The sequence below is a fragment of the Otolemur garnettii genome, unplaced genomic scaffold, assembly GCF_000181295.1.
Source record: "Otolemur garnettii isolate 467f Iridium unplaced genomic scaffold, OtoGar3 scaffold00030, whole genome shotgun sequence".
In the NCBI taxonomy this organism is placed as follows: domain Eukaryota; kingdom Metazoa; phylum Chordata; class Mammalia; order Primates; family Galagidae; genus Otolemur; species Otolemur garnettii.
The window spans coordinates 7,684,515-7,706,845 of record NW_003852425.1 but is presented as its reverse complement, the minus strand read 5'-3'; the positions used below and the strand labels follow the sequence as shown (position 1 = coordinate 7,706,845).

The 22,331-nt window shown below is 39.3% G+C and overlaps 1 protein-coding gene across 1 annotated transcript in view; it reads right to left on the bottom strand.

The window, feature by feature from the left end:
• Positions 1–22,331, bottom strand: part of EPB41L4A (erythrocyte membrane protein band 4.1 like 4A) — a 218,119-nt gene that overhangs the window by 13,481 nt on the left and 182,307 nt on the right. The window contains exon 18 of the mRNA XM_003788920.2: positions 10,191–10,310. Coding sequence (XP_003788968.1) covers positions 10,191–10,310 — 120 coding nt within the window. The remainder of the gene's footprint in view (positions 1–10,190; positions 10,311–22,331) is intronic.

Below are 22,331 nucleotides of genomic sequence, written 5' to 3'. Positions count from 1 at the left end.
AAAATATGTTAAGTTCATAAAATATCCTTTTTAAGAAAATTCAAGGTACTTAACAAATATCTTAGTAATTCCTAATCACATTTCTTGGTGGTAAGAACAAATCTAATAGGGAGATGTCTTTCCCTTTCCCTGCAAGGTAAAGAAGCCTTAGGGAGCCGCAGAGCTTGACAACCCAGCGGTTGAAGACAGCACCGGAGTCACTTCCAGGAGCTTCATGCTAAATCTGTATTTAATACACCAGATTCCTGTTTTGTCTTCAACTGAGATCATCATCCTGGACAACCTCATCTTCCACAGTATCACTGTTTTTTCAAGAAAAATAGTAAGACATTGCTACCACCAGAGGGAGCCCGAGCCTTCCCTTACACACACTGACGCCCCTACCAAAACTATTGTTTGAGCTTCAGCATCTCGTCCAAATGTCCCCGCGTCACCCACGTAAAAAGCAGTTTCAACAAAGTTGATTTTTTTCCTAATGATCGTAAACATGAATACCACGTTGAGGGTAGCTGAAAAATGAACAGTTAAGAACTGTACTTCTTAACATTTCCTAATGAACAATTTAACCTGCACTTCAGTAGGAATTTAATATGGGAGTAACTGAGAGCTCAGTGGTTTACTGTGTAAGTGAAATGCCAAATATGCATATGTGTTACATGTAATATATTTTAACATAATGTACATATTTATATGTTTTTAAATATTATATATCTTATACCTGCAGATATATTAATTATACACATGGAAAAACAATTTTAATTGCTTTCCTCACTGTGCTAACCATATTTCTACTTTCAAGGAAAGCTATAGCCATTCCTTAATTCTCACAGAACCAAACACTAGTCTTTAAGGACTTTATGCAAGTTGGACCACTCTATTATCTTCACCACCTCTCCAACCAAGAGGGAAAAAACACATTGTAGCATTTCTAGTAATAAACTGAGACCTGGGAATAAGGTCACCTGCCATAATGTGTATTTATTATGTCACAAGCACTTGGCACCTCGGTCACTGCTTAGTAAAATCCTATGAGCACAATATCATCCATGTTGTAGAGAAGGAAGCTCCTGGAGATCAGGTAAGAGTTGAAGCTGGACGTCCCACAATGCAAACAGTTCCGACAATAGCACCAGCAGGTATTTTCTTAATTGTCAACAGACATCAGGTTTTTGGTGTCACAACTCAAATAAAAGAGCCCAGTTTGTTCTATGAAAAGGAACCCATCATTTGCATTCATAACACTTTCATTCAGTTGCTCACTTGATATTTCTATTTGCATTGCCTATTTGGTATCGCAAACTTAACAAAAACAGAAATCTTGATTCTCTCTCCCCACACATCCCTGACCCACTCCTTTCTATCTCAGTGAAACAGCATGGTTACCTACTCAACGTGGCTCAAAAACCCAAATTATGCTCATACTACAAACCTGTCGGCTTTACTGCAGAAACTGTATATCCATTTACCTCTCTGCATTTCCACCACCACCATTTCTTTTCTGACCACCTTTCACCTGGACCACTGAAAAAGTCTCCTAATTGTTCTTTCTTTTTTACTCTTTCTCAATATGCTTTTTCCCCAGCCAGAATGAACTACTGAATGAACTACTCTTCACACCAGTAGACTTTTTTTCTATCTTTATGCATTTTGGCCCTGTCAACTATCTAATTAATCAAGTTCCAGTAACAAAGTCATCTCAAACATTTGCTAAATCTTTTTATGGTGCACTCTTTTTGTTTGTGCCAAACACCAAGTGGCACCAGGATTATGGTTTACTTTAAAAATAAATTCCAGAAAGATGCACAAACTTTTTTAAGTTTTCCTTCTTTTTTCTTTGAGACAGTCTCACTCTCTTGCCCAGTGTAGAGTGCTGTATCATCATAGCTCACAGCAATCTCAAACTCTTGGGGTCAAGAGATCCTCTTGCCTCAGCCTCCCAAGTAACTGGGAATACAGGCATCTGCCACAATGCCCAGCTAATTTTCTACTTTTAGTAGAGACAGGGTCTAGCTCTTGCTCAGGGTGGTCTCAAACTCCTCAGCTCAAGCAATCCACCTGCCTTGGCCTCCCAGAGTGCTAGGAGTAACTGCATGAGCCACTGTGCCCAGCCTAAAAACACTTTTTTTTAATGAACAGAACTTGTTGCTTGTGAGACAAATCAAGTGATCTAACATATATAATTAGACGTCCAAAGAAGAGAGAGAGAGAATAAGTCAGAAAAAAGAAATATGAAAAATAATGGTTAAAAATTTCCCAGATTTGGCAAAAAGCATCAAATTATATAAAAAAGAAAGATGAATATAAGGAAAACCACAATTTGCCACACCATAGTAAAACAGTTGAAAACCAATGATTTAAAAAAATCAAAGGCTGGGTGCAGTGATTCACGCCTGTAATCCAAGCACTTTGGGAGGCCAAGGCAGGTGGATTGCCTGAGCTGACAGGTTCAAGACCAGCCTGAGCCTGAGCAAGACCCCGTCTCCAAAAGTAGCCAGGCCTTGTGGAAGGTGCCTGTAGTCCCAGCTACTGGGGAGGCTGAGTTAAGAGAATTTCTTGAGTGCCAAGAGTTTCAGGTTGCTGTGAGCTATGACACTACAGCACTCTACTGAGGTTGAAAGTGAGACTCCATCTCAAAAAATAAAAATAAAAAATAAAATCTAGCTAGAGAAAAAAGAAATCCTATGCAATGCCTACAGTGTGATTTCTCATCAGAAGCAACAGAGTTTAGAAGGCAAGAGGAAAGACACTTTCATATAAAACAAAACCGAGAATCTGTCATTTGCAGACCTGTAATACAAGAAATACTAAAGGAAGGAAAGGATACCGGATGGAACAGCTGCAGGAGGGAAGGAAGCACAGGGGTAACAGTCAGCGCGTGCTCTGCTCACTTTCTATTGCTGCTGCAGCAGACTGCCATAAACTCAGCACGTAAAACAACACAAATGTCATAACTTACAGTTCTGCAGATCAGGAACCCAGCACAGGTCTCACCAAGCTAAAATCAAGGCATCGGCAGGGCTGTGTTCATTTCCAGAAACTCCAGGGAAAATCCACTTTCTGGTCTTTTCCACCTTCTAATGGCTGCCCACACTCCTTGGCTCAAGGCCCTTTCTTCCATCTTCAAAGCCACTAACAGCTGGATGAGTCACTTTCAAACTGAATCACTCTGACTTCCTCTTACGTTCCCTTCTCCACTTTTAAGAACACTTTTGATTACTTCTGGTCTACTTGGATAATCCAGGATAATCTCCCAAAATGAGGTCAATTTATTAACAACCTTAATTCCACCTGCATTTTTTTTTTGAGACAGAGTCTCACTCTGTCACCCTTGGTAGAGTGCCATGGTGCCATAGCTCTCAGCAACCTCAAATTCTTGGGCTCAAGTGATTCTCTTGCCTCAGCCTCACAAGTAGCTGGGACTGCAGCACCTACCACAACACCTGGCTGGTTTTTGAGAGACAAGGTCTCACCCTTGCTCAGGCTGGTTTCAAACTCCTGAGCTCAGGCAATCCACGTGCCTCGACCTCCCAGAGTACTAGGATTACAGGCATGAGCCACCACGCCTGGCCTCTACCTTAATTCACCTGTGCCATCTAGCATAACATATTCACAAGTTATGGAGATTAAGACACAAACGTATTTTCGAGACCATTATTCTGCTCAACACAGTAACTATAAAATTTTGCTACCTCTTAGGTTCTTTAAATAACACACTGTTTAAGCAAAGATAATAGCACTGTAATTTAGGGCTTCTCCCATGCAAAAATACATGATGATAGCACAGAGGGATAAGTGGAATTATATTTTTCTGAGGTTTCTAATTTCACATAGACTGTACCAATAATAATCCTAAACAATATGATACACTGAACAATCATAATATAAGCCATTGAGAGATCAATAAGTAAAAAACATAAAAAGAAGGATAGATAAGACATCAATATAAGTAAAACAAAGTATTAAAAAATATTCAATTGATGCAAAATAAAATAGGACAGGAGGAACAAACCAAAAAAAACGTAATAAATAGGAAAAAAACAAGATGGTAGACTTAAATCTCAAAATATTATGTTAACTATAAATAGACTAAACATTCAACTTAGAAGGTAGAGATTATCAGGCTAGATTAAAAAACACTAAGACCAGCTACATGCTGCCTATAAAAGATGTGCCTTAAATATAAAGACATAGCTAGGCTTAAAGTAAGAAATATGAGAAGGATATACCATGCAAACAGCAGACATGAGAGATGTGGAGTGGATACGTGCTGTGCATCTGCAGAGGACTCAGAGGAAAGAGTGTCACCGGAGTCAAGGGTCAGTTATCAGGAATGGGGAAAAAAAAACCACATATGTATATATCCAATACCAGAACTTCAGAGTAACTTCCAGCAAAAACTGAAGGATTAAAGGATAAAACTGATAATTTCACAATCACTGTTGGAGATTTTAACTTTCCTTTCTCAATGACTACTTTAAAAGTAGATAAATCAGAAAAGACACAGCCTATCTGAACTTTACCAACTAACTGGGCCTACCTGACAGCCAATGACTGGGACTGTCAATTCTTTTCAAGTGTACACATCATTCATCACCGAAAGCCTTAAAACAAATCTCAATAAATTAACATCATACAGTTTTTTTTAACCACAATGTAATGAGATTAGAAATGAATGATAATGAGATATCTAGAAAATTGCCTAATATTTGGAAATTAAAGAACACACAACTGCAAAACCCGTGATCAAAGACATCACACAGGAAACTGAAAACTGTTTTGAACTGCATGATAATGAAACCAGTGCATGTTAAAAAATGTGTAATGTACAGTTAAGGTGAAGCTTGAAGCAGAATTTATAAATTTATGCTTAATGAAAAAGAAGAAAGGTTTAAAATCATGTCACCTTAAGAAGAATAAAAAAGAACAGCAAGTAAAAGACAAAATGAAAAGAAGGAAAAATAATGAAGAACAGAAATCAAAGAGATAGATAACAAATAACAAAAAAATCAACAAACCGAAGGTTGATTCCCTTTGAAAACTAACTTAAGGGGGGAGGAGAGAGAAAAACACAAATCACCAACATCAAGAAAATGAAACAGTGATATCACAACAGATTTCACAGATGTTACAAAGATAATGAGGAATTATGAATACTTTTTGTTAAAAGGTTTGACAACTTAGACAAAATGAACAAATTCCTTTTGAAATATAAATTGCCAAAATCTAGACATTAACAAGTTGAAAATATGAATCAACCAATGTCTGCAAAAGAAATTTGAATTTGTCATTTAAAACGTTCCATAAGGAAAACTCCAGGCAGAGACGGTGTTATTGTTGAATTATATAAATATATGAGGAAGAAAAATAATGATCTTATATTAAAATATTCATAAAAATAAAGGAAGAAGGAATAATTCCCAAACTATTTTAAATGAGCAGTATTCTATTATTACTAAAAATCTGATACATAAAATTATTGATCAATTTTTCTCATGAACATAAAAAAAAAATCTTGAAATAATGCCATGCAAAATCTGGCAACATATAAAAAGGATAACACGTCACATCCTAGAAAAGCAAGGATGCATCATTCAACATCGAATCAGTGTAATTCCTCCACTAATAGAATAAACATAACCCATTTACAATTATCTCAGCAGATGCAGAAAGAGCTTACAAAACTCATTCGTGATCAACTCTTCACTAACTCAGCAAACTAGGAATAGAAGGGATCTTCCTCAATTTTACAGCTAGCATCATACTCCATGTGAAATACTGAATCCTTCCCCCAGAAGCAAGCAAGCAAGCAAGCTAAGGATGTCTGCTTTCTTACCACTTCTACTCAACACTGTAATTCAACACTGCACTAGAAGGTCTAGCCAGCACAGTAAGGGGGGGAAAAGAATAAAAGGCAAAAAGATTAGAAATCAAGGAAAACTGTCTCTACCCAGAAACAATATGATTGTAACTGTAGAACACCCTGAGAAACCTCAAGCTTCTAGAGCTGAGTGAACTTAACAAGCTCGTGAAGTGGCAAGGTTTAACATCAGTATTTTTTTAAAAAATCATTTTTTCTATATACTAGCAAACAATTGGAAAATAATTTTTTTGAACAAACAGTTCAAAAGAATTAGAAATATCAAATATTTAGGATCAAATTTAATAAAATAAATGTACTAACTTACTGAAAAACTATAAAACATTGCTAAAGACAAGTGGATGGGTAAGATACTTATTTTTCTCAAAATTGATCTCTAGATTCAACATACTCCTAATCTAAACCCTTTTCTTTTTCTTTTTTTTCTGCCAGGGGAGAAGGTAAAAACTGACAAGCTGATACAAAATTTTACACACAAATGCAAAGGACCCAAAATAGTTAAAACAATCTTGAAAAAAGAAGAAGAAAAAAAACCAAAGTCGGAGAATTTACACTGCCTGATTCAAGCCTTACTATAAAACTACAGTAAAGTAAGACAACATGGTAGCTTAGGGATAGACAAATAGATCAATGAAATGAAATTGGCCCACATATAAGCCGTCAATTGATTTTCAACAAAGGCTGCAAGGCAGCTCAATGAAGGCAATCTTTTCACAAATGGAGTAAGTGGACAGACATGTTGAAAACAATTCTCAATCTCTACCTCACACACACACAACAATTAACTCTAGATATTAGATCGCAGATCTAAATATAAGACTAAAATCTATAAAGCTGCTAGAAAAAGATGTAAAAATATCTGTGACCAAAGGCTAGGCAAACATTCCTTGATGTAAAAAAGTCTTAACTATAAATAAAATTAATTATATACTGGTCTTCACCAAAATAAGAACGTCTGCCCATCAAAAAACAATGTTAAGAACATGAAAAGGCAAACCACAGCCTGAGAGCAAGTATTCAAAAAACATACATACCTGAAAAAGAGTGTTATCCAGAATACATAAGTAATTTACAAATGAATAATAAAAAAGACAACCCAATTCAAAACAGACAAAAATTTGGACAATTTAAAAATGAAATATATGAATAACCAATAAGCACACAAAAATGTGGCTAATATCATTAGTCATCACAGAAACACTAATTAAAACCACAGTGGAATACTATTTCAAGACTACTAGAATAACTAAAATTAACAGGACCAACAAAACCGAATATGAGCAAGAATGGGGCAGAATGAAAACTCTCACGCATTGTCAGTCGGGTGTAAAATGATACAAGTTCTTTGGAAATCATTTTGGTAGCTCCTGATAAAATTAAACTGCAAATAGCCTCTACCCCAGAAATCCCACTCCTGGGTATTTACCCAAGACAAAGGAGAACAGATTTCCACAGATACACCTGTACAGATTGTCATTAGCGGCTTTTGACACAATGGCAAAAATTGGAAAACAATCCAAATGTCCATCAAGAGAAGAATGGATAAAGAAAGTGACACAGTGATACAAAAAATTTCCTTCACCACAGATACCATGAAGGGATCTCAAAAACATTGTTTCATGAAAGCAGCCAAATTTTAAAAGAGTATGTATGATGTTATGACATTTATGTAAAGTTTAAAAAGTTCATTGTTTCATGAAAGCAGCCAAATTTTAAAAGAGTATGTATTATGTTATGACATTTATATAAAGTTCAACGGAGACAAAAACTAATCTATGGTGACAGAAATCAGAACAGTGGCTGCCTATGGCGTGGGCACTGACTAGAAAGACCACAAGGGAACTTTCTGGATGATGAAAATACCTACATCTCCACTGGCAGGATGGGCACCTTATGTATACATCTGTCAAAATTCACTGAACTACACTTAACCATGAGAGCACTTAACTGTATGAAATTTCTCCTCAAATTACCTCAATTAAAAAATTTTATTCTTTAGGCTGTTAAATGAACCTCACTCAATTAAAAAATGATTAAGTTCCCAGGTCTATGTACATATATTTGCCCCACATATATTTGATGTGATACAGTGATAATACAACTGAATTATAGATACTTTCTTATTCTACTTGTCGACTTTTTTCTTTTTTGTCAACTTTACTTAAATGAAAGTAAATTATAAATGAATAAATCCATACTATTGCCACCAGGAATGTTTTCTGATTTCTCCAAAATTTATGCTGGGTATACACCTGTAGCCCCAGCTACTCAGAACACTGAGGTTGGAGGATTGCTTGAGCCCAGGATTCTGGGCTGTAATGTGCTATGCCAATTGGGTGTCTGCACCAAGTCTACCATTAATATGATGGCCTCCCAAGAGCAGAGGACCACCAGGTTGCCTAAGGAGGGATGAACAAGCCTAAGTTAGAAATGGAGCAGGTTAAAACTCCCAGGCTGATCAACAGTAAGATTAAGCCTATTAATAAGCATTGCACTCCAGCCTGGGCAACATAGCAAGATTCTGTCTCTTAAAAAAAATTATATATAAGATGTTTCCTAATCTTATTTTACTTTTCCCTTTTTAAATAAATGAAATGCACTGTTGGCATTTAACTGAACTTTAGAAATTATTAGAAAAGCTGAATGCTGTTTTAAGATTTTTTTTTTTTTGAGACAGAGCCTCAAGCTGTCCCCCTGGGTAGAGTGCTGTGACATCACAGCTCACAGCAACCTCCAACTCCTGGGCTCAAGCGAGTCTCCTGCCTCTGCCTCCCAAGTAGCTGGGACCACAGGCCACAGGCCACCACAACGCCTGGCTATTTTTTGGTTGTAGCCATCATTGTTGTTTGGCAGGCCCAGACTGGATTCGAACCCTCCACCTTAGGTGTATGTGGCTAGCGCCTTAGCCACTTGAGCCACAGGTGCAAAGCCCTGTTTTAAGATTTAATATCAAGTTACCAAATTTTGTGTACAACAAGTCTTTCATAGAAAAACATTCACATGAAAAGGTGGAAGGGTGGTGGCAAAAGATATACCCATGACTATGCTGGATCAGACCTTGGGTTCTGTGCCTTTTGGTTAAACTATCTTCAATGAGGTCTGATTCCTTCATATTTAAACCATCCTTTTTAAATGGGGCTGGGGGGAGTGTTATCAAGACAAAAAGAGCTTTTTATTAGCTTCTGCTTCAAATGGAACAATATATTAGAGCCCCCCCAAAAAAACATGGTGGAATAATAAATAAATTTGCTAAGGGTAAATACTACTTAATGACTACTTGCAGGCTTTCTATTACAAAAGTAGTAGTCATCAATCACTGTCATGTACTACTGATTAAAAAAAAACCACACATGCTGGGTTAACTTCTAATTAAAAGCTAAACATCTAAGACTAAATATCCCTTAATATCCACAGCACAAAGGCCCTGAGTGTACCATGCAGAGTCCTCTCCTGGCCTTGGCTAACCTGATCTGGCACTCACAGCTGTCCTCAGGCACCCTTCTGCCTGGCTCCCTCCCTCCCTACCCAGTTTGCCTCTACATCCTTCCACTGCTTTATCTTAAGACACTTGGCTTTAATCCCTCCCCCCATGAGTAATCAGCCTCAGACATCTAACCACCCACTATCACTAAACAACCTGCAGTTAGTCTTGGCTCACTTCAAAAAGGTGTGTTTGGGGAAGTGGAGAGATGGGAGGTCTAATTCTTGATGAGGCACAGATTTAAAAAATAAAAAACAACACATATAAACTTTATACGCTCAAAGGAAATTATCTGGGGGGACTGGAAATCTCACGGTGATGGGATAATTGTGCTCACACATGGCATTGCCTAGCAACAGAAGGAGCACGCACATCCCAACCTTGGGGTGTAATGAATCACTCACTCACTGCTGCTCACAAATGGTAATTGGATGAGAAGATATTCACATCTGGTTTGCTCTGTAACAAGACTTCAGAGACCTGTGGGACTCAAATTGAGAGAAGCAGCAGGTATTTCACCAACAGCCAGAGTCCCCGACAAAGGAGACCATTCCTATTTCTTTAGCTGAATGTATGCTTTTGTTTAAAAGCAATATGAAAACAAAACAAATACATGGCTTGATAGCCTCGCTTTCATAACATTTCATTTTGGCTGTGTTCTAATTTCTATGGCTTCAAATATAGTAAATGAATGTCACAAACATGAGAAAGTAAATATGATGAACAGCAGGAGAATCACAGTTGAACTAAACCACTTTGGAAGACCCAGGCGGTCACAAGCTACTTAAAGCTCAGCGTTTCTGAATCAAGGTATAAAAAGAGTCCACATACGAGCGAGATCTGTGTCTGGATCGCCTGTTGTTGGTGTCTGCTTGATTCTTTTCCTTTTGTCTCCTTAATACAGCTTCCCACTGAGGCCCCGAATCAACCATATCATTCTCCTGCCGTATTCTGAAAAGAAAAACCATCCATGTGAAGTTCACACCCCCATACATGGGGCCTTGTTTTTGGTTGATCCTAAACTTGCTTACAAAAGTTATTTAAGGAACAGAGAATACATTATAATCATTGAAAGTTAAACATGTACTGGATTAATACTATGTATATCCGTTGAGTAGTGAAGTGTGTATATAAGTACATATTATACTGTTTATATTAAATATGTACATGTAAGTTACATTTGGACTTCTGACTTAAAATTTTATAGGAAAAAGACATGTGGCAAATACAAACTCATTTCAAACATATTTAAGTTGTGGCTAAAGAAACAACAGCATCTCCTACAGTGCTGATCTTAACATATGAAACAAAATCATTTTTTTAAAATGTGCTAGTAAAAAATAGCAATAAATGAAACGCTCTTAATAATGCACACTAATTGTCAAAGTGATTATCAACAAGAGGCACCAGAAATAAATCCCATTTCTTAAGAAAGAAAACTACAAGTACAAAAAGTTAAATAAGGGAGCAAAATGCATGGATAGCAGAGTAAGCACACACTGTTCTGACTGTGGCCGCTCACGGGTTCTAAAGGGAATGATGGCTGGACACACAGTGTGGCCAGGGGCCAGGCAGGGCCCTGTGAAGCAGAGAAAGGGAACCGGGAAGGACTGGGGAGCTTAGGCATTGCCACGTGAGATCACAGGTAGTGTTACCAAATCTCATTTGAAAAAGAAAAAAAAAAAGGATAAGTCCTAAATCTACACTTTTGAAAAGAACTCTCCCAAGTTGCAAGTATTGACAACCAATTCCAAATGTTAAAGCACTGGACCTAATAAGCCCCTCGGTGGACCACACTCAGCTGGCAGATGCATCAAGTCTTTTTAATAACCAGGCGCAGTGCCGGGGGAGGAGGAGGAGGAGCAAGTACTTAGCATGTAAATACTGTCTCCAACCACCACAGTGATGCCGTGCAGCCCTGAGTGTTCATCCCCCAAATGAAACACCTGTTATTTGAATATTTAGCTTATAATTTATGAAGCTCTTCAGGAAGCTGCTCTCATGTTTGGCTCCCAGGGTGTGGAGAGTAGCAGGGAACTGCTAGAGACTCATCCTAGTCCTGACAACATCCAAGCATAACTGGGTCAGGGCACAAGTGAGCACCGCAGGCAGGCTGTGTGGAGCCATTCCTCCCCCTGAACAGACATCTTTTGGTTCCTCTGTTACAGCACTTACTACAGGCAGTGAGGTGGATGTCTGGGTTGGCTTATAAGCTCCAAACTAGCAATGAGTAACAAATACTCATTTCACATAAAACTTAGCGATAAGGTAAATTCAAGTTAGAAGAACTGCGCCTTATGAGGAAGAAACTATTGAAGTCTCTCTGGATTAAAGGGGAATTGTGTTAAGTAAAACATTATCTGTAACATCCTCCAAGCCTTTGAAGTGTGGACATTTCCTCACTAAGGTTTTCCTTTCTAACAGGCTATTATTTGAAGATTAACAGGAAGCAGTCGTGGTGTTTTTCACAGATTTTAAGAACACAGTTCCCTCTCTCATGACAGGCACAGAGTAAATTAAAATTACACATATAGTGCTACGGACCTTCATGTTGCCTAAGAAACAACAGCATTTCATGTTGGAAATATCCAAAGAGAAATATGATAAAATGTACTATCCGAGGTCACAATTATTAATCCTTCTTTGAAACAAATACTCCTATTTGAAAATCTCATGTGGATGTGTCTGCACACGCATGTGTATGTGTGGGTGCACATACACTTTTTGTGGCCAGACCTATACTTACGAGCCTTTCCATGTATCATGTGACAGTCAGAACCCCCCTTCCAGACGTCCAGAACTCCGGGGTCAGGGTTAGGAGGAGACGGCCAACGGGCAGCATCTACCCTACCGCAGGAACTCACACCTGGACTGTTGGGCCCCGGATCAGAGGCAAAACCCAGGTCTCCTAACTCCCAATCAGACTGTAGCTTCCATTCCAAACAAAATCACTACATATTGTGGACAGAACTAAATTTTACAACGTATTTTTATCAGGACATCAGCAACTCTAACTTTGAAAGTCAAACCTAAGCAAGAACAAGGTCTGACTTAAACAGAGTGGACCTTTATTTAAAAGGAAGCACCAATATTATATGTTCATTCCCATCTATTGTGGAATTCAGTTGGTTACCTTCATACTCAGACTTCGCTTTCATGATAAAACATTAAACTCCTGAGATGTAAGCACATATATTTCCTGTACCCTGATAGTGATAAGGCCTAAATGAAAAAAGATTTCAGATTGTAACATGGACCTTTAACTTTTATTTTTCTAATTGAAAAGTCTAAAGTGAGGGTACAGTGTAGACTACTCTGATGACAGGTTCTCTAAAAGCCTTGGCTTCAGCATTGTACAATTCATTCATATAACCTAACACTTGGACCCCCCCTTTAATATTTCAAATAAAAATTATTAAATTTTTGAAAAATTGAAGAAAATTAAATGAGGGCAGAGAAACTGTCAGCTAATATCCTTGTAACTTGCGACGCATGTTTGAAAGACAGATGCCCCCTACTGGTGATGCTGATTCATAAATATTCTAACAAGACTCATTAAAAATGTAAGGTGCACTGCAGAGTCACAACAGAAGCACATTTTCCTGAGGAGCAGGTAGTGTGGCTGCCTTAGTCCATAATGAAGTTTGAAATTACACCCTTACAAAAGGCTTCTGGTTAATGGACCTCATTACATGAATGAAAGTGTCATTTCTTCCATTGCTGAACTGCTCCAGAAAACACAGGTGCTACCTGGAAAGAAAAAAATCCTGGCCCTCAAAGAATATTGTAGTATTCAGTCCTTAAGAGGCAGGAGGTTATATAGGAATGAATAAAGAAATTTTTAAATAAAAAACATGTCTCTTACGATTCTGACTGTGAAGCCTGGTTTATGCTTAGGTGGAGAGTACTCAAGTGGTTTTTTGCTCCTTTCCTACTTTTTTTTTTTTTTTTTTAAAGCAGTTTTTGGCCAGGGCTGGGTTTGAACCTGCCACCTCTGGCATACTGAGCCGGCGCCCTACTCCTTTGAGCCACAGACACTGCCCCTCCTTTCCTACATTTTAATTTTGATATATAGATTTACATCATGAAGAATAAAGTACTGCAAACATTGTATTGACATAATACCTTTGAAAAAGTCAAAATGTGCTCTTACATCATAGCCACGAAAATCTCAAGGGGGGGGGAGTCTACTGTAATTTATATTGGGGAGCTATTCATTTTTAAACATTGCATTTGAAGATGAACCTCAAAAAAATGCCAAATGCTGCTTTCCTTTGATGCCGTAAGTCAACATTTATCATACTGTGCCTATTTCTTTATCTACCACCATAGTCAATAGCTATACGAACAAGTATAGCATAGTGAGGCTTTTTTAAAAATGTGTGTATAAGGAAGATGGCTGCTCTAGAACGGAACAAACTCTAGCAATGTTTCAGAAAAGAAGAATTCCAAAATATTTCCTCCTTGTCTCACCAAACTTTTCTCTCTACTTTTCAGACTATCCATGCAATTTAGATTTTAACTACATTTGACAGTTAAAGTCTGCAAGGGTTTTGAAGATGAAATGCCATATAATCGTTTGATAACAATAATGAAGATAATAACTATTCCTGGTACCTTCCTTTCTGTCTTACCTATGAAATAGTTCTGCGTCTTTTGCAAAGTTTTCCACACCACTGAGTTCTTATACAAACCCCTGAGCCTTACACTGTCCTCTCCCTGTGGCAGTTTTGTTCCTAACAGGACCTTCCTTTACACCAGTTCTTAATTGACTTCTAATGTGCTGACGTAAAGACCACGTTTGATACTGAGTCCAGGACGTTCCATGGAGCAAATGTATAATGTAGCTTCAAATGACACAAGTGATACATGGTACTCCTAAGTTCTGAAGAGGATTTGGTTGTGAGAGCGGTTAAAAAATAAATAAATTTTATTGTCCCCATTCCCTAGGGAGAAAAAGTGTTTGGAATATCAGCAAACTTAAACCAGTGGGTGTTTCTTTCATATAACCTGAAAATAGGTATCTGTTTGCCTAACAGCAGTGTCCTGCCCCTGAGATAGCAACTCTGTCACTGACTCACTCAGGGACCTTCAGCTTTGGTTATTCTCAATTTATCTAAAAAATTACTGTGAAGATCCTTCCTAGCTTTAAATCTCAATGTTTGGCCAGCTGCCTATAATTGTAACACTCTGGGAGGGTGAGGCAGGAGGATCCCTTGAGCTTAGGAGTTCAAGACCAGCCTGAGCAAGAGTGAGACCTCTCCCCACCCCCACCATTTCTACCAAAAAAAAAAAAAAAAAAAAAAGCAACAACAGCCAGGTAGCTGGCTGTAGTCCCAGGTACTTGGGAGGCTAAGGCAGGAGGATTACTTGAGCCCAGGAGTTTGAGATTGCTGGAGCCACGGCACTCTAGCCTAGGCAACAAAGCAAGACTCAGTCTCCAGATAAAATAACCCAATTTTATTTCCAGGCCAGTCAGACACACTGAAAGAATTCTTTCTTCTTCCACTACAGCACGACATTCTAGACAATTGCTTCACACGTATGGCCACTTTATTGCTAAAATTAAATCTGCAGGTCCCAACTGACCGTGAACTTGTGTATCTCATCAACTGCACTCATTTTTGGATCCCCTGCTATAAACCAATCTTCATTTTGTTTCGGTTTTTCTTCCCTAGGGAAATTTATGTTGGTTCCAGGCATCTACCGGCATGCTCCCTTAAGACCAGAAAGCATAAACTCCATTTGCTGTGCTCACCTTCCCCACCTCAATAAATTATTCTTATTTGTCTCAAAGATACTTGTGTCTCTTCCACTTATTCCTTACGCTCCCTCTACTAAAGGGGCTGCATTCGGTGCAATTCCCCTTTCAAACTCTCCTATTTTCATAATTTTTTAATCTGTTTTGCCCTCAGTAATGTAACAGCATTCCGTCCATGTAGCTTTGTACTTCCAGTCATCTCTGCCAAGTTTGCTTACACTCCAGAAACCCCAAATCATCTGCATCAAATGCCTACGTCTCCATACCAGTCTGGCTAAGGTAGAACTCAGAAACCCTGGTGTCTACAACACGGTGAACACATCTGTTTCCACTGGCTTCGTATGAACTGCCCTTTCCATACCCACAATTTTTACCTTATTTGCAGGCCAGTAGGCACTGCCCACCAAAGAAACAGCTACCTATTTTCAGGCTATATGAAAGAATGCACACTGGTTAAATTTGCTGATGTTCTTTTAGGGAATGGGGGCAACAAACGCCTTTTTTTAATTCTATTTTTTTAACTACTCACAACAAACTCCTACCAAAATTGTGATCTAGATTTGCCCTACTCAGATGTATCATAACTGTTAGTGAGCAAAATGTCTGCTATAGAAATGTGTTTCTTTCTTCTTTGTTTAAAAAATAATATGAAAGACCTTATGGAACATAGTTAAAATATTCATAACTCTTACATGACTATTTGGATACGAACTGGTACCCAGTAGACAAACAGATTCTAAAAAACATCTAGAAGGCAGGAAGAAGCTCTGAAAACATATGTGGCAGAAACAAACTCATGTTAGAAAACACTTCTTTTCACTTTCAGATGGCTGGGCCCCATTTTACAGATGTTGCAACACTGAGCAGCGCTGGATGCCCTCGTTAAGTGACAGACCCGCCGTGCAGGGGGCTTTCTGTTTGGTGGCACAGCCGCTATCTCCTGGATCTTCACATGCTCTTACAAGGCAGGCTGGGCAGGTGTTACTCTACTTTCTACTTCGCACATGAGAAACAATGACTCAAAGGGCATCATACGTAACCAGCTCATAGCCACAGAACCCTTCAAAGCAGAGTCAAGTTCATAACACAAGCTCCCTAATTTGCACATACACACAGCTTCCCGTGACTCATGTGTTTTTGATGCAAATATACCAAGAAAAAAATTAGACAAAGGTTCAAATGGCCCCCTGTGGCCAATTTCCAGGAGTCCTGCTCTTACCCTGAGCGTCTTTCATTTCTCTTACTATTTTTAATCCTTGTCAGGCTCCAGAGTTACTTCTACATTTCTGCTATTGCAAAAAAACTACTTCTCCATGACACCCACCCCTCCAAATCTCCCACTTCACAGTTCTAAGAGCCTAGCAAGACATCAAAGCTAAAGGATGACCAAGTAATCCAAAGCTTCTCCCCGGTGAATGCTCAGAGGACTGCAGGTTTTTATCAATACCACAAAGGATATTTTGAGAATCGCTTTCTTTGAATGTCAAGGATGTTCTACTAAGCTCAAGGTATTTTTAGGGAAAGCTGGTTCATGAAAGGTTTCACTCCACTAAGTCCACTTCCTAGGTCTCTTTAGCATATATCCTGAAAAAAAAAAAAAAAAAGCCAGGGCGTGATCCCTGAGCTCTATAGAGAAGCTGGCTGACACTTCTGATCTCAGGGACAAGATTGAAAATACCAACCAGTTAAAAACTAATACTACCTAACATCCACAACACAGGTTATTAACTTTATAGTGCCTTGTATTAGGTAAGCTCCCAATGTCACGAATTTAATTGAACCAACTGTTTCACAATGGTTTGCATGTCAGTATAGCAAACTGAGCAATTGAGATGGAGCATTTTAGCTTTTAATCCTCTCAGAGAACTGAAATACTATTTAATTTCCCAGTACCAACCTAGCCTTTACTATTTAGATCACAGTATTTTATAACTTTTGGGAGTCCATGAAAATACCCCCTCAAGAATCTGGTAAAAGCTACAGACCCCGTAGAAACTCGTGCACTTGAAGCACACACAAATTTTCATACTGTTATGAGACCCCTACCTATGAATGCCTGGTGTAAGAATAACTAAAATATAGAATGTTAGGAAAGGTGGGAGAATGAAAGAAAGGATCAAAAGGAAAGTCAAAAAGGCTGGAAGAGGGCTGAGAGGAGAGGACAGGTGAAAAAGAGGCAGCAGCTAACTCCAGAACTGGGTACAGGACCGGTGCCTCTATACACAAAAGCACCTGCCCTCCCAGATTTCCTCTGATCCTTACAGTAACTCGTTCAACAAAATAGATCCCCTGTCATTAGCCACCCCCTACACACACACACATTTTCAAGACCAGATAACTAAGATCTGAATTGGTTAAACGACTTGGGCAAGGTCACGTAACAGCGCACAGCAAAAACCAAGACCCTGACTCAAACCCTCCAATTATTCTGTGACACATCTACTCAGAAAGATAATTCAGAAACGACAGAAGAAAGGAAGAAAGTGTTGGAAAGAAGCCTAGGGAAGAAAAAGGAACTGGGTTGGGGGAATATTGTGATCAAAGGAGGGAAGTGAGAGGAAAAAGGATGGAGAGGGAAAGGTCTTTGAGGTCCTCTTAGGTCCTCTGCCTGCTTAACAAGCAGCCGGGCTTCAATTCCTAACTGGTTATAAAAAGGGAATGAAAAAGTTTTTCTCAAACCTCAAAACCCAGAAAAATCATAGGGTGCCCACCCAGATTATATCAAAAGTAAAGAAAAAACTGGGCTTGGCGCCTGTGGCTTAAGTGGCTAAGGCACCAGCCAAATACATCTAAGGTGGCAGGTTCGAATCCAGCCCGGGCCTGCCCAAAACAACAATGACAGCTGCAACCAAAAAATAGCCGGGCATTGTGGTGGGTGCCTGTGGTCCCAGCTACTTGGGAGGCTGAGGCAGGAGACTCGCTTGAGCCCAGGAGTTGGAGGTTGCTGTGAGCTGTGATGCCACAGCACTCTACCCAGGGGGACAGCTTGAGGCTCTGTCTCAAAAAAAAAAATAAAAAAAATAAAATAAATAAATAAGCTTAAAAAAGAAAAAAGAAAAAACTGACGTGGAAAGCAGTAAGGGCAGACGTAACTAAAGCCATCTCTGCGGGGAGGGTGAATTCCTCTAGGGATCTAGGAGACACTATGGAATGAGGCTTCACAGCGCAGGAGATGCCTCACGCATCCGGCCCCAGCTGGATGCAGGTGAGAGGGCATGGTTATTTACATTCTACTTCTCTGAAATCGAAAATAAACAACACGACCTTTGCTTCTAATATTAGAAGATGGTCTTCCAGAGATGGTCTGGGTTATGATTTTTTTTTAATGATTGTTAAAAGCCTACTTTGGATAAAGTTGATATGTAAATATTGTTTTATTAACTCTTCTTTCTCTTCACACAAAATGAGAGATGTGTATATTGTTATCCATGCAAACAGTAAAGCAGTTTAAACTTCAATGGGTTGACTTAGTGAGAAAAAAAAAACAACCCAAAATACAATATTCCTGAGGAGTGTCCTCAAGCCTAACAGGAAAAACATCTTTTGTGTTGTTAAAAAAAAAAATCCTCACAAGTGTAAGAGGGACTTTATCTAACAAATGCAATCAGTGTAACCTAATTCTCTGTATGCTCAATGAATCCCAAACGATAAAAAAAAATAATATAAGTAACTAACACAGGATAAGAGCTAGAAAAAAAAAATTTTTTTTTTTTTGCAGTTTTTGGTCGGGGCTGGGTTTGAACCTGCTACCTGTGGCATATGGGGCTTGCGCCCTACTCCTTTGAGCCACAGATGCTGCCCAGAAAAATATTTTTTGAAAAATCCTGCCAGAAGGACAAAGGGAACAACTTCTACAAGACTGGACATGGTGTCTAGAAAGTAACAGACTCTGTTCAGAGTCCCACTGGACACATCAGGGGCTCCAAAAGAGAGCCTGAGAGGCAGGTGTGCCCAGGAGTTGCCCCTCTCCAGGCTTACAGTTTCCCAAGGGGAGACAGAAACGCAGAGCATGTCAGGGTACAGCTCTTGCTGCGAAAGTGACAAGGCGCCCTGGATTTGGAGATGAGGCCTCTCTGGCAGCAGCAGAACATTAGCATAGGCAAGATTCTATTTGCCCCATACTGGGATTTCTAGTCCTGGGATTACTAGCTCAAAGGGCAATGCTGAGAGATCTTTCTGGGTCATGCCATCAGCCAGGAAAAGGAAGGATGAATGAAGCATCACTCCCCAAAGAAGAGTCTTTTGCACAAGTAGGAACTCAGACATCAGGAGACAACCTTCAGCACAGACACATGACATACAGGGACCACACCAGGACTGTACTTTACTCAGACTCGTGTACCTCAATGTGCAATGAGTAGGTTCTAGCAAAACTGAGAAGGCAAATAATGGGATTGGGGTCGGGGGGAGTAGTCCAGTATGGTGGGTAAGCAGTACCCAGAGGTAGCTCCATCTCCATGCCTGTGCACCAACTTTCTCTTTCCCTGCAAGCCGCCACCCGCTGCAAATCAGAATTTGCAGGAGTGGGGATCAGAACTCACATACACATTTCTTCCTCTGCCAACCTTTTGCTGTGCTCCTGAGAGCTAGACTCCAGACCTCATATTCTACAGACACAGGCAACTTACATACCCTTGGGGCAATATTTCTGCGGGTAAGAGGAGCAACTATGAAGCCCTGTGGGATCCTTCACATGAAATGTGTCAGTGTGTTTTGAAAGCTATTTTTCATGACTCACCTTACAAAGCACATTAGCATTTAAACACTGAGAAGCATCATCATTCTAAAAAACATTTTTCCTACACAGTACAAAGAAAGCCAATCTAAAAATCTGCCCATGAGGAGGAGGAAGAAACGCTTAAGGGAGAAAACACCTACAAGGTGCCAGCAGAGCATAATGAGGAACTTAAGGATTTGATGGCAACGTTCGCTACTGTTCATTTTTTTCTCTTTTATGTGTTTGCTTCATGCCTTGGCCTTGAGGTAGAGCAGTTCCCCTCCCATCTCTGCCACCTGCTGTCCTGACCCTTCATCTACATGTGACAGCTAAATGGATCTTTTCTTCTTTTTTCTCAATAGTCTCATCTGACCACCACAGGGTGGCCTTTCAAATTTATACCGGCAGCCTACCTCGTGCTCTGCAGCTCTGAACTCACATTTTCACAGCCTCCCAGGTACTCCACGTCCTGCTGTCAGCTATAGCTCTGTCCTAAGACAGCCCACCCACTTTTCCTCCTTCCCTCCTGATCTCACCAGTCTACCTTGGTGCAATTATTCTCACAGGCACAGGCAAACCAAACTAGTGGCTTCCAAATGGAGGAATCACCTGGAAAAGCTGCACAACCCTGCGACCCAGGAGGTGCCCATGGGTCTCCTCAAGGGGCTGATGGGGAAGGAGGAAGGTGTGGAAGGTAAGCAGAAAAAGGAGGTGTGTGCAATTTGAGTAAGATCCCCAGAGGATTCTGTCACCTTTCCCCTCATACCTGGGAGAAGTGCTTCTCTAAACCTTGATATTATCTGTTAAGTCCTATTTCTCCCTCACATTCCTCATCAGATTGGCTACCCAATCCTTGCTGATTGCCTCTCAAAAATACCTCCCTAATCTGGTTCTTCCTTTCCATTTCCACAGTACCAACCTCATTATCTCCTGCCAGAATTGTGGTTCCAATTGCTTGTGAGCAAGTTTCTGAACCTCCAGGCTCTCTAGGCTCCAATCCACCTTGCACACTTCTGCTAGATTAACTGTCTTTTTTTTTTCAATTTCATTTATTCATTCTTTCATTCACTACATCAGGTTAATGTGAGGGTACAACCAGCTCACAATATTTGCATTTGTTAGGTACAGTCTATCTTGCAGTTGTGTCCCACACCCAAAAGGTGTGGCATAAACCCCTACATTGTGCCATCAAGTGGGAGCACACCAATCTCTCCTGTTACCCTCTCCCTTCTCCCCCAACTTGAGTTGAATTGCGTTTCCTACATGGGCATGTATTAGATCATCTACTGGCTTCATATTAATATTGAGTACATTGGATATTTGCTTTCCATTCTTGTGATGCTTCACTAGAAGAATGTGCATCAACTCCATCCAGGTTAATACAAAAGATGTAAAGTCTCCATCTTTTTATGGCCAACAGTATTTCCATGGTACACAAATACTACAGTTTGTTAATCCATTTCTATGTTGATGGATATTTAGGTTGTTTCCACATCTTGAAAATTGTAAATTGAGCTGTGATAAACAATCTAGAGCAAATGTGTTTGTCATAAAATGATTTTTTTTCTTTGGGGCAGATGCCTATTAGTGGGATTGTGGGATCAAATGGGAGGTCTAATTTGAGTTCTTTGAGGATTCTCTATACTTCTTTCCAAAGAGGCTGTATTACTTCGCAGTCCTACCAACAGTGTGAAAGTATTCTCCTTTCTCTATATCCACACCACACTGCAACTTTGAAACTTTATGATGTGAGCTATTCTCACCGGGGATAGGTGGTATCGCAGAGTGGTTTTGATTTACATTTCTCTAATGATTAGGATGATGAGCATGTTTTCACATGTTTGTTAGCCTACATCTGTCTTCCTTAGAGAAGGTTCATTTCCTCCACATTGTCAAATTTCTCGACATAGAGTCTTTTTGTAGTAATCAGAAATAATCTCTTGTATCTCTGTGCTTATCAGTTATTTCCCCTTTTTATTTCTGATTGAGGTTATTAAAGATTTTACTTTTCTGTTTCTAGTTAATTTGTCCAAAGGTTTATCTGTTTTGTTTATCTTTTTGAAGAACCAAATTTTTGTTTCATTAATTTTCTGAGTGATTCTTATTTCTGGTTTAATTTTGGTTATTTGTTTTCTTCTGCTAGGTTTGGGATTAGATGGCTCCTCCTTTTCCATTTCTTTAAGATGATTCATTAGGTTGTTGATGTGCTCTCTTTCTGTTTTTCAGATGTAGGCATCTAATACAATAAACTTCCCTCTTAGGACCTTTTTTGCAGTGTCCCACAGGTTTTGATGGTTTGTGTCTGCTTTGTTGTTACGCTCAAGGAAGCTAATAATTCCCCCCTTTCTCTCTTTCTTAACTCAACTGTCATTCAGCATGAGGGTGTTCAGTTTCCATGCCTTTGTGTGGGGATGAACATTTTTGTTGGAGTCAAGTTCTACCTTAATTGCCTATGGTCTGAGAAGATACAAGGTATAATTTCTTTTTTTTTTTT